This window comes from Echinops telfairi, unplaced genomic scaffold, assembly GCF_000313985.2.
Source record: "Echinops telfairi isolate 266 unplaced genomic scaffold, ASM31398v2 ScPeMD7_22;HRSCAF=79, whole genome shotgun sequence".
Lineage (NCBI taxonomy): Eukaryota > Metazoa > Chordata > Mammalia > Afrosoricida > Tenrecidae > Echinops > Echinops telfairi.
The window spans coordinates 5,990,581-6,003,762 of NW_022103919.1; the positions used below are offsets into that span (position 1 = coordinate 5,990,581).

At 49.5% G+C, this 13,182-nt stretch overlaps 1 protein-coding gene and 1 pseudogene across 2 annotated transcripts in view; one reads left to right on the plus strand and one right to left on the minus strand.

Annotated features, from left to right (window-relative positions):
- ABL1 (ABL proto-oncogene 1, non-receptor tyrosine kinase) overlaps positions 1-13,182 on the plus strand; it is a 167,768-nt gene that overhangs the window by 140,341 nt on the left and 14,245 nt on the right. For both annotated transcript variants that reach the window (XM_045288544.1, XM_004713251.2), the window contains one exon: positions 12,744-12,828. In XM_045288544.1, coding sequence (XP_045144479.1) covers positions 12,744-12,828 — 85 coding nt within the window. The remainder of the gene's footprint in view (positions 1-12,743; positions 12,829-13,182) is intronic.
- On the minus strand, positions 3,973-5,126 carry LOC115869139 (annotated as a pseudogene).

The window sequence follows — 13,182 nt, forward strand, 5'->3', positions numbered from 1 at the left end:
CATAAAACTCTCTCTTATACATGAGTTGCTATGAATTTGTTTCTACAAAGTACCTAGACTATTACAGCTAGAAAGGCCATATTGAACCTTCACGAGGAAATGTCGCAGGCTTAAACCAAAAGTGGCTTCCAAATGCTCATATTGAGTGCATCCGTTAGACTGGCATTGGGGTGGGACAGGTGTGTGGTGGAGGTTGTCATTGAATGGGACAGATGTGTCTTGGGTGGCTATCTGGCATGGTTTGGGTCACCTTGATGGCTGTTAGGTATTTTCCAGGTAGGTTTTTTTTAAATTTAATATAAGAAAAGGCATATTGAATCCTCCCATCTATTTGCCAAGCTCTGGGCTAGACATTTGTTTCATGGACGTGAATTCAAGCTCTTCCCCTCGGGTGGCTTACAGTGCAGGTAGGAAGAGCCCAGTAGGCACGTCTGTTCAAATGGCCGTGCATTGTGAGGTGCAGCGTTCAAGACGTGTGCTCAGAACTGGGCACTGTGAGAGGACTGAAGGACTCTGCTCAGCACGAGAGGAAGCATTGAGCGGGTTCTTGGTGAAGGAGCAGGAGTTGGCCAAGGGGCTAGGGGAGGAGAGAGACGCCGGAGAGGCAAAAGAGGGACATCAGACAGTCCTGGAGGCCGTGAGAGCCGGTGAAGAGTTGGATGCATAGCGTAGCTGGCCTAGAGTTGGATATCACAACGCCCAGTACTTTGGAGAACATTCATGGCTAAGGTTTTGTAAATTCCATCATCCTCCCAAATGTTGGTTATCTGTGGTTTTGAGGTAGCTGGTTTGTACACGTGCATGCGAAGCTTTTTAACCAGTAACTGCCTTTTCACCATGGTGTCTCCTCAAGTAAAAGAACCAAACACCTGCCACCCTGCCTCTCCCACAGGTCATGGCGAGTGCAGGGAGGGGACCGGCTTGTGCACCCGTCTCTCCAGCCAGCCCAGGGCTGAGAAGCAGGCCCAGAAAAGCATGGCCCCTTCTAGTGCCCTAGACCGCTGGCCCACGCATGACCTCTGCATTTGCTAAGATCTGCACACATGAGCAAGGACAAGTAAAAGCATGAATTATACTTTCACTTCAGTAAAGGCTTGGTTTAAAGGTTAAGAAAAGAGGGTTTGCACAGGGTCACTTGTGAGGCAAGCTTCCCTTAGTCGATGGTGCTGCTGCAACGTTGTTTCCTGAACAACCGCAAGAAGGAAGCTTCCGAGAAGGGGGCCCTACTAGAGCTCAGGGCTAATGGTGATTTTCTTATGGCGCGGAATCAGAATTGTCTGCCTCCTAGGACATTCTTTACTGATGATGTTTTGCTATACTTAAAAAAAAATTATTTTAATGATTTCCTCCAAAGCCCGTATTCCCAAGACCCTTAATGCAGTGGTCCTACCGTCTGTGAAGACCACAGAACCTAGTTGCCTAGAAGTGCGTGAGTCCCCGCCCCAAGCGGCACCCAGGGAGGGGAAAGAGCACACCACTCCTAGGGCTGGTCACCCGAAGTGCACGGCCAGCAATGGCTTCGCCGACCTACCCTGTGTTCGGCTCACCAGGCACAGAAACATCTGTGCAGTGCGCTTCCTACTTGCCGAGTCAAACCAGTATAGGCGACTTTGACGTTCCACACAAAAAGTGGAGGACTTTTTTGGAGCAAAGGTACTCTGAAGGCTAAGGTGAGCCTGACCCACCCCGTGGCATTTGCCATCACCTCATCGGCACGTGAGAGTGGGACAGGGAGGAAGGAAGACCACATAAGGTGGATGCGTTTGAACGATGGTGCTGGTGAATGCGATTGAAACTACCGTGAACGTGCACAGAGAACAGACACATCTGTCTTGGGGCGGTACAGCCAGAATGCTCACTAGCAGCGCAAGTGGCGAGATTCCTCCTCCTTTTAGCATATAATGTACATAACATACACATCAACAGTTCATTCAGTCATATCCAGGAGAAGTGTACAATCATTACCCTATCAGTTCTCCTGCCCCCTCCCCGCTTCATCTCCTACTCCTGAAATCCCCTTCCCTCCCTGTCACCCACTCCCCACCCCTGCATCCCCGCTATCAGTTACTGTCACTCTGCATCCACTCCTCCTGTGGGTCACAAACTGGAAAACAAAAGCCAAATTTAAACTAAGGTGGTAAGGATAAGATAATATAAAGACAAAAGTACAAATAATGAATAAGAAAGAAAAGACCCTTATCAACATTCCAAAAGCCAGGGAAGAAATTTCCATCACGGACCGAGTAAGAGATACTTGCACATAGAACCAACTCAGGCCTGGTTGATAGGGAGATAGGTCATGTGGCTAAGTATCGAGTTCGATCCAGCGTATTCAAGATTACAGTGGCCTCTGCTTTCAGCGGCTCAGTCTGACCAGATACTCTGCAGAAGGGTTTTGGGCTCTTACTGCTCTCTGTAGCCTTCTACAAATTGGGTGTTCATAACTTTAGCTCTGATACTTATCCCGTTGCCATATTCAAATTTTTTAATTGTCATCATTGGGTTACACAAGCTAGTGTGCTTCTTCCATGTGGACTTAGTTGACTCCTCGATTAGATGGCTGCTTATTTAAATACAGGTCTTTGGACACCAGAGACAACAGAGACTCTTCCAATTGATAGCCAGGCACCATCTACTTTCTTCATCACACTTTGCTGTAGCACCCTGTCTTCAGTGATCCTTTCGTGAAGGTGAGTATCGAGCGGGGCCATGTTATCAGAACTCAGCGTTCTTGAATTGGGGCGAGAGTGCAGTAGGAGCCCAGACTCCTGCTTGCCCTTGGGGTTTGCATGTCGCAAGGCGGTATTTCTTCTCACGTACTTTGGACATGCTATTAGGAGAGACCAGACCCTGAAAAAGAGCATCATGCTTGATAATGTAGAGGGTCTGAGGAAAGAGGAAGCCCCTTGGCAAGGTGGATTGAGTGGCTGTAACATGGTTCGACTGTAGCCATGGTGAAGGTAGCACAGGCCCGCCACTCTTTCCTTCTGTTCGTGGAACAGGGCTCACTGTGAGCAGAATAGATGCGACGGTGGCACTCTTCAACAAGCATTGCCCAACCAGACTCACTGCCCCAGTCAGCTGTGCCTCGCAGTGCCCTGTCGGACAGGGCAGAGCTGCCCGTGGGTCTCCCAGACGGCCACTCCTGACAGGAGCAGGAGGCTCTCTCCTGTGGAGAGGCTGGTGCTTTTGAACTGCTGACCTTGCGGCTAGCAACCCATCACAACCTACCAGGCCTTTCAACAAACATAGCATCTCCTTGAATCCTTCCAACATCCTTAAGAGAGGGGACTAGTGCTAGCTGTATTTTAAGGTTGGGGAAACCGAAGCAGATGGTGGTAAGAGTAGGGGGCTGCACAGCCCGGCACGGCGGAGCCAAGATCCTAATGCAGACGCCTGGTTCTGGAGCCCAACTCTTTCTTTTTTTTTTTTAATCATTTTATTGGGGGCTTATACAACTCTTATCACAATCCATATATCCATCCATTGTGTAAACCACATCTGTACATTCATTGCCCTCATCATTCTCAAAACATTTGCTCTCCACTTAAGCCCTTGGCATTAGCTCCTCATTTCCCCCCTCCCTTCCCACTCCCACTCCCTCATGAACCCGTGATAATTTACAAATTATTATTATTTTGTCTGACGTCTACCTTCACCCACTTTTCTGTTTTCCGTCCCCCAGGGAGGAGGTTATATGTAGATCCTTTTAAATCAGTTCCCCCTTTCCACCCCACTCTCCCTCTACCCTCCCAGTATCGCCACTCTCAGCACTGGTCCTGAAGGGCTCATCTGTCCTGGATTCCCTGTGTTTCCAGTTCCTATCTGTACCAGTGTTCATCCTCCGGTTTAGCCAGATTCGTAAGGTCAGAGCTCACTCTTCTATCTCTATTTGTACCTCAAATTCTTTGTCTTTCTTTTGACAGCCCCGAGGTGTTTCTTGGGCAGACTTGGGCTAGAGGAGGGCTGTGTCTAGAGGAAGAAGGTGTTGGGCTGCTTGGTGGTGAAGCGGGGCTGGGGCTGGCTGCAGGCCCGGGGGTGGGGGCCAGCGGAAACTTGGTCTTGGAGCCATGGACCTGCTTGACCACAGGCCGGCAGCACTTGCTGCCCGCAGTCCCTCCACCTTCATGATCTGGATGGAGTGGGCATGGGTTTGGTGCCAAGTGCCCATGTCGCCGTAGCGGTGGGTGACGGTGTCTGTGGTGGTCAGGTCCCGGTACATGACGTGGTCCTGCTGCCTGTGGGAGTCGTAGCACAGCAGATGCCCAAGTTCCTCACCTGCAGAGGGGACTTCGGGAACACCTGCCCGCAGAGCACAAGCTCCTGAAGACGTCGTCGTCTTCAGCGGTGACACAAAGCACCAGAAGTGGGACTCGACGACCACAGGGTTGGGGTGAAGATGCCCATGCAGTAGAAGGGTGGTGTCCAGCACTTGGGGTGGACAGGCAGCGGCCCCTCACCTTGTACTCACAAAGCATGCCTGAGACTTCATGGTGGTCCCTCTGCGCTCATCCCGACCCGCAAAAGGTGTGCCTCGAATTCATATTCCTCAAACACCTTGACAAATGTATGTAGACCACAGTTACACACATTAAAATGTGATGTTTTCCACTAACTTCTACTCTCAGAGAGATCCAAAATATCTGAGAACCCTTCCAGCAATCCGTCCAGTCTTCATTTGCTCACCAGTTCCCTTCCCTTTCCGGCCTGTTCTGCACTGCTGGCCCCGCAGACGGCAGCATCCTCTTTCATAACCAGCAGGGGGAGCAAGGTGCCACTTTTACCCTTGGCTCTCTATTGAACCCTTAGACAACATCCCATTAGAGAACTGTTTCCCAAAGTGGGCTATACCCACCCCCACTGCGGGCCCTGGAAAGATCCAGGAGGGCTGCAAACGCGGTTGCGGACACTGTATACTGGGTCATGAACTACAAAGCCGCTTAAACTGTGAGGGGAACCGAAGAGGCCGTCGAAAACGTTTGGGCAACCGTCAAGGTTCTGAACACACAAGCGCCAAACTTGTAACCCAGCTGAGTGCTCCTGGTAGTACGCGCCTGTGCTGCAAAGTTCTTGGGCACAAAGGGAGCTGTGTGGAAAGAATCCACGAAGCCCCGGGAAATTTCCATTGCCAAAGGGCCACAGAAGCTTGAGAACCTGTGCGTGAGGGCATAAACCCAAACCCAAACCCTGCCCACTGTCAGCAGGTCGATTTCCAACTCTTACCAACCCTGTAAGACACAGAACTGCTGCCCCATTGGTTTCTGAGGCTGGAAATCTTCATAGGAGCAGGAAGCCTCATCTTTCTCCCTTGGAGCGGCTGGTGGGTTTGAACCACCACTGTCCATAGGATTCACAGCCTGACACCTAGCCCACTGCAAGACCAGCACAGAGCACCTTTTAGAGCATTAGGGAGACCCCAGCGAACGAGAACCATGAGGACCATAGACACCTCAAGGTGGGAAACTGGGATTACAGCCGAGGCCCTTGGTTTGGGACCGCTGCCCTATAGCAGGACAGAGTGCTTTAGCAGTAACAGGGGTTGGTGTAAGATACGGGAAAAAAATATCTCTACATCATGAAAGGTTCGTGGGGGGGGGGATGATGAGCTGATACCAAGGGCTCAAGGATAAAATATGTTTTGAAAATGATGGCGGCAGCATATGTACAAATGCACTTGACACAATGGATGTATATATGGATTGGTATAAGAGTTGTAAGAGCCCTCAATAAAATGATTAAAAAAGAAAATCCTGCTTTCAAGTGTGAGAAGCCCCACTTCGTAAATGAGCCATATTCCACGAGTTTGCAAGCTGTGGGCAGGTCTACTAGTAGTGCAGAGAAGACACCGACACCCTTATCTCCTCGTTGCGGCATCAAGATCGACTCATGCACTAACAAAAAGTCAGTTGTACGTTGTGCTCTGCACACTTTTCAGACAGGTAACGTACGCACTGGGGTCTTCTCATCCTGGAGGTTCATTTCCCCCGAGGGGCCCACAAGTGTGTCTTTTCCCTTCTCTCGTTTAAACCCACAAGGAAGCACACTGTAGCCACTAGCCATTGCTCTGTATTTTCCACCAAAAGTCCGTAGAAAAATGAAATGGAAAGATAGTGAAATTTTTCCGGGAACTTTTTGAAGCCCCCACATACAGGTGTACGATGTCATTTTTATGTGCATATACGTCAGTATGTGCTCGTCCTCAGTTGGCATTTGTGTGGAGGTGTGATGGTGGCTAGGTGCCATTGCGTGGGTTCTGATCATTACAACCCTTGGTCCAGGAGAAGGAGAAACTGCTCGGTCCTGGACCATCCTCACAAGCATGGCTGTGTGGAGATCATTGCTGCTGCTCTGTTCAGTCCGTCTTGTTAAGCATCTTCTTCTACTTTGCTGACCTTCTACCAAGCATTCCGTCCTTCTGAAGGAACTTAACCCTCCTGATGACAAGTCCAAAGTATGAGACAAAAATCTCATCACCCTGGGCTTCTAAGCAGCATTCCGGCTGAACTTCTTCCAACCGATGTGTAAGATTCTTCCCCAGCACCATAATTCAAAGGCATCCCATCTTCTCTGGTTTCCTCAGCATCGTCCAGCCTTCCTCTTCGCCCGAGGCAGCTGAGAACATCACAGCTTGGGTTGGCCCATCCTACTCTTTTAAGCGACATCTTTTGCAACAGATTTGTCCAGTGTAGCACGTCTGGAAGGTACGCTGCTTCCGAGTGTTGCTTGTTTAGTCAAGTACAGTGAAATCACATGATTTTTTTAAAAAACATTTTATTAGGGGCTCATACAACTGTTATCGCAATCCATACACACATCAATTGTGTAAAGCGCATTTATACATCATTCTCAAAACATTTTCTCTCCACTTAAACCCCCGGCATTAGGTCCTCATTTTTCCCCTCCCTCCCCGCTCCCCCCTCCCTCATGAGCCCTTGATAGTTTATAAATGGGTATTTTGTCATATCTTGCCCTGTCCGACGTCTCCCTTCACCCACTTTTCGGTTGTCCGTCCCCCAGGGAAGAGGTCACATATAGTTCCTTGTAATCGGTTCCCTCTTTCCTACCCACTCTCCCTCTACCCTCCCTGTTTCGCCACTCACACCACTGGTCCTGTAGGGCTCATCCGCCCTGGATTCCCTGGATTTTCAGTTCCTATCTGTACCAGTGCACATCCTCTGGTCTAGCCAGACTTGCAAGGTCGAATTCGAGTCATGGTAGTGGGAGCAGGGAGGAAGCATTTAGGAATTAGAGGAAAGTTGTATTTCTCATCGTTGTTACATCGCACCCTGACTGGCTCATCTCCTCCCCGAACCCCCTCTGCAGGGGGATCTCCAGTGGCCTACTAATGGGCTTTGGGTCTCCACTCCGCACTCCCTCCATCATTCACTATGGTAAGATTTTTTTGTTCTGATGATGCCTTATAGCTGATCCCTTCGACGCCTCATGGAAATCACATGATCTTAAACCATGTTGTTTCCACACTGCTTCTTGATCCAGGTACGGGATCCACATGAGCACCATGAAGTGTTGTTCTGAAATTCCCGTTCTTCTCAGTGTTACCCAGTGTGTTATGATCGACACAGTCAAAGGCCTTTGCATAGTCAGTAAAGCAAAGCTAAACATTAAAAAAAGAAAAAAGTTAATTCCTAACAACTATGGTGGGTTTCTTGGCTTTGTTTTTCTCTTTATTGTGCTTTTGCTTATTGGTCCAGTTGTGAGTTTCGTTGCTTGTGGTGGAGGTGTGATCCATATTAAAGTTTTTCATCTTCATCAGTAATGCTTCGAATTTCCTCCCTCTCCACAAGCAGGGTTGGGTCATCTCTAAAGTACGTTAATGATCCTTTTCTTAGTGCCGGGTCCATGTTCTTCGTATAGTTCTGCTTCTCGTGTTATTTGCTCGGAGTATAGATTGGCAAGTGTGGTGAGACCCCGCAGCAGCCCCTGGATCTGTTTCAGTGGTTAGCTCTTGGTCTATAAACAGATACCCTGTGAGCACAGGTAAGTGTTCTGGAGCGCTCATTCTTTGCACTGTTGTCTATCCTTTGTTGTTATCCACCCAGTCAGTAAAACACAGGTAAACATCTTCCTCGTGGTCTCTGCTTTTTGCCAAGATCTATCTGACTTCAGCAATGATATGTTTCATTTTACTTCATCTTTTGAATTCAGCTCGAACTTTTGGCAGTTCTCCGTCAGTGTACTAATGCAACCGTTTCTTAATGATTTTCAGCAAAAATTTACATGCTGTTTAATAACTTGCACCTTCCATTGGATCACTTTTCTATAGAATGGGGACAGATCTGGATCTCTTCCAGTCCCTTGGCCAGGTAGGTAGTTGGCTGTCTTACAGATCTCTTGGCATCGGCGAGTGAGTGCTTCCGGTTTGGCTCCACCTGTGGAAACACCCTTGTCTTTCACCGGTGTCTTCAGTGCAGTGTCTGCTCCTTCCTTTGGTACCATCAGTTCTTGATCATAAGCTACTTCTTAAAACGGTTCAACCTCGGCCAGTTCTTTGTGTGCAGTACCTCTATGTCTTGTGTTGCCTTTTGGTGTTGCTGCATCTTATACTGTTTCCCCGGGTTCTCTAGTTGTTAGATGGCCGTGCGGAGCGGAACGCTCACCTCCCTTCCATGGGTCCTTCGGGAATGCAGCTCGAGGTGTTTCTCAGTGCTTTCAGCTTGAGAGAAGCTGAGCCTGTTCTCCCATTTCAGTGTCCCCCCGCCCCCCAGGTCTCAGCCGACCCCATCACTTACTTCCATTTTCCAGCGTCTCTTCTGACACTCACTTTGGCCTTTCAGTGGCCTTCTGGGTGCCTCGTGTCTGATGCCTTTGATGTCATCCCTCAGCTTGTCTGGTCTTTGGTCTTCAGTGTTCAACTCATCAAGCCTTTTCCTGAGATGGTCCCTAAAATTCGGGTGGGATATAGACAAGACTGTAGTTTAGCTCTCACGGGCTTATTTTAAATGTCTTCATCGTCCACCTGGACTTACATGGGAACAGCTGAGGGGCTGGTCCACCGTGGGTCCGGGCGGATGAGACTGAGCTGCTTTCCATCTGAACTTTCCACAGGGGGCGGCATTTGGATTTCTGTGTATTCCAGCTTGCGGAGTCTGTGTGTACAGTGAGTTGTCCCGTTTATGTTGCTGAAAGAAGGTGTTTACAATGAGCAAGTCGATGGCCTTGCAAAATTCTGTCATGGGACTTCCAGTGTCGTTTCTGTCGCCAAGGCGGTGTTTTCCAACAAATGAGTCTCCTTTTTTCATTTCTTCCTTTCCCGTTCCAGTCAGTAGTAATTATCGGTGCCTCTCTCAGACATGATTGATTCATTTCAGACTACGGAAGCCAGTAAAACACGTCAATCTCTTCGTCTTTGGCATTAGTGGCTGATTTGTGACTTTGACTCATATTACATTAACTGGTCTTCCTGGTGGTGCAGGGTATTACCCTATTAGCCTGGTACTTTGGAAGAATGGACCTTGAAGTAGACGAAGAGAAAGGACGAGGTGGTCCACTTGTGGAAAGGGAGCCACGGAAAACCTTTTGGAGAGCAGCAGAATGCCGTCTGATCTGGACCAGAAGACGAGCCCCTCAGGTGACAGGGCGCTTGTGTCATTGCTAGGACAAAGGTGCCACGGGGATTATCCCTGTCTGCATCCATGTGAGAGGGGAGCATTTATGAACTGAGTCAACACTTCAGTGCACTGGTACCGATTTGCACTCTACCATCAGTGATAGCAAAGTGCCAGTCTGGCCTGCCCCTGCCAACACAGTGTGCTGGGTTTTAGGGTTTGTTTTTCCATAGGAAATTGATTTTATTGGAAAGCTCCAGAACAGAGCAGAGAGGAAGGGTCAACATTGTTGTTGACAGGACTACCGCTCGATGGTCACAGTAGCACTTTGGCTTTTCCGTGGGGACACTGCATTAGGGGAAGAGGTGCTTGCTGTGGCCACACAGCACTGGCTTTTGCAAACTAATCATTCCCATGCTGTGGAGGATAAGATGCCATCACGCCCTTGCGGGGTGGGTTTCGGGGTCCCCTCTGTGACGTGGTTTCTCGTGGACATCCCACACCTGGTTGGTGAGCCCCTTCTTTGTCGAGCTTAGAAACTGGCCCAGCTCTGCAGTCTGCTTTTCCACATGTTGGTCCCTTCCACGGATCAGTGACTGTTCACCGAACATCTGGCTAATCGAACCATAGCAGATAAGGAAATCAATGCATCTGTAGATTAGCTAAAGGCTGTGCAGAAAGTGAAGGTGCTGAGCCATTTTTAGCAACTGTTCTCTTTCCCATGCTGTAAAATACCTAACACTTAGGGGTTAGGCCGATGAGCTGAAAGGCTGAACCTGATTAGAAAACACCACCTGGAAAGCACAGAGTCTGGAAGAAGCAGAAACAATATTAATGAAGTTATTTGTCTTTCCATGCAAACAATGCATGCAGCCTGTCTCTCCGGAACAGAGACCATCTCTCTTCCTAATAATCTAAGTGCGACCACTGACTGAATCTGACCATAAGCCAGGCAGTCTTTGCTCTTCATGAATGAGCTGTCTGCAGCTGTCACCTCCATTTTGCAGAGGGGAACAGGGCAGTGTCCTTCCCACGGTCACATAGCCGCTGAACTAAGTTCAGTCTACTTCATGACTAGTGTCTGTATCACCCAGAACATTATCTGGAGCTGGGCCGGGCCAGGCGACCCGTGTGTACCAATCTCCCCCTTAATACAGACTCTGAAGACACAAGGCTGAAATGCAGTGTGATCCCTTCGCCCTAATTCACCCGGCTCTGCAAGGTTTACTGCCGAAGTAGAAGAACTATCTTCAAAAGGATGATGGAGACTTTCTAACCAAACGAAGGAAGGTAGCGGGGTGACCTCAGGGACATTTCCCATGTAACACAACTGCAAGCATAAGTTGATTGTAGTCTCAGAACTCTGATTCCAGCAGGGGGAGACAAGTTCACACTGATTTTCCTGGATGAAAAAATCCCCCAGGGAATCAGACACTCTCTGAGTGTGTGCATGTGTGCCTTTCCAGACAGGATGTGAAGAGAAATGCCGTCCAAAGCCATATTGCTGCTTTTGCATGTCCACACCCCCTGCAGACAGACAGCATAGTTCTTCCAGAAAAGGCGTGGTGGTCGCCAACAAATGGTGCTGCTGAAGTGATGTCACTGTGCATGGCTTCCTGTGTGGGGCCACTTGTCTAGCAGCCTGGTTTCTACCTTTTGAGCATGTTGTTGACCAGGACTGCTCGTCGAGGCCCCAAGTCTGCACGTGAGCAGCATGGGATGCGCCGATTCTGGCAGGCCTTCTCCAGCCTTTGACATTAGTGTGTCACCTCTAGATCAGCCTGGTCTGCCGAGCACGATGAGGAGCCGAGAGGACTCAGAAGGCTCGCACAGCCAATGGGGAGGCTGCAAGGATGACTTCCCTTCTTCCTGTGCAGCTCGATACAGTGACTACCAACGATGTCTAATTGACACTAAGAGCCGTTTCAGTCTCACGGAGCCCGAAGCTAAGTGATAATAGGCTGACACATACTCTCATTAGTCAGGCTTCACTTGTAAACACGATTGACCAAACCCTGGAAGCGCTTCAGTAAAGGTTGCCCTGTCCTCTGCCGGTCTTCCCTCCGGCGGGGCTTAGCCTGCAGAGCAGCCATCTCCTAGGGCTGAGGCAGTGGGGCGGGTGCCACCTGGGCACAGCAGCCGGTAGAGCAGTCTTCACCAGGGAGTCGAATTGCCTAAAAGCCCCGCCCCTGCCTCCCCTATCTCCCATGCCAACCGGCTTGCCCTTCAGACGCTGCCTGCCGAAACGTACGTGGTGCGTCAGGAGCCTGCTCTTCCCTCTTTGGCCTGAGAGCCAGGTTCTCCTATTTATCACTCCCCTGCTCACTTTTTGTCCGCCTGGTCAGGTTACAGGTCAGCGGGTTTTTGTTTGTTGGTTACTGTTGTTTTCTTTTTTAAGTGGGAAAAAAGGCTTGTGAATTACGTGTGTAGCCAGAGCAAAAGCCCTAGTGTGCTGGCGTCTGCCACCGGCCCAGGCCACGGTTTTTGTGACTTGAGCTGAACGAGGAAGCACATTTGCTACTATCTGTGGCTCCGAACCCGTTGGTGTTGAGACATTAGGAACTTGCTAGGACGCGATGGGTTCGGACGACACTTGGATTGTTTGTTAGGGGAGCAGGGCTCGGGAGGCTGGTTTCGGAGTCTGAGCGATTGTCCAGACAGTGAGTGGCGAGCGCTTCATTTAGAGCCCGCATTCTTCGTCATTCGCTGTGCAATACATTGGGGGTAGCTGGCTTCTTCTCTTCAATCAGACGTGCTTTGGATTCTTCGGGTGATTTTTTTTTTTTTCTTCTCGTTTTCCTTTTTTAATGTTAAGGGCCCCTTGGAAATTAGAAACTGCTGAGTTGATCTGATGCCGAAACTGCTCTCGGAAACCGGCACCTGTTTGCCTGTGCATCTCTCCTCCGTATCCCCTCTCCAAGTTCACACAGTGGTGGGAACAGAACCGAGCCACCAGCATGTCCGAGCCAACTTGAGTTTGTCACCCTGGGAGTGCATTCAAGCAGCATGACAGTAGAGTCTCTGCCATTGGGCAAGGATTGGCTGCCATTATGTGTGGCGAGAGCGGCAGGGCAGGGGAGATGGAGGGTCAAGGATACATTCTTCCATTGAAACTCTTTCCTTGCTGAAATAATTTCACACACATCTCCCCCCACCCCCCTTTGTTTTTTGAAATAGGAGGACACCATGGAGGTGGAAGAGTTCTTGAAAGAAGCTGCAGTGATGAAAGAGATCAAACACCCTAATCTAGTGCAGTTGCTCGGTAAGTGTGCAGCGCTCTGGAGAGACAGCCTTTTAATTAAACCCTCTGCGGTGATGCAGATGCTATTAAAGAAGCGATAAGCAGCTTACCACATTAAGATTGCTGATCTGGACATCTTTACCAGCATTCAGCCTCCAGTGAAAGGTCAGTGTGTGTGTGTGTGTGTGTGTGAGAGAGAGAGAGAGAGAGAGGGAGAGAGAGAGAGAGAGCGTGAGCGTCCTGGTGGCTCAGTGTCCAACTGCCAACTGCAAGGCTGGTGGTTTGAACCTATCAGTTGCTCCACAGGAGAGAGATGTGGCAGGTAGCAGTCGGCTTCATACAGATTTACCACCTCGGAAGCCCCATGAGGTAATC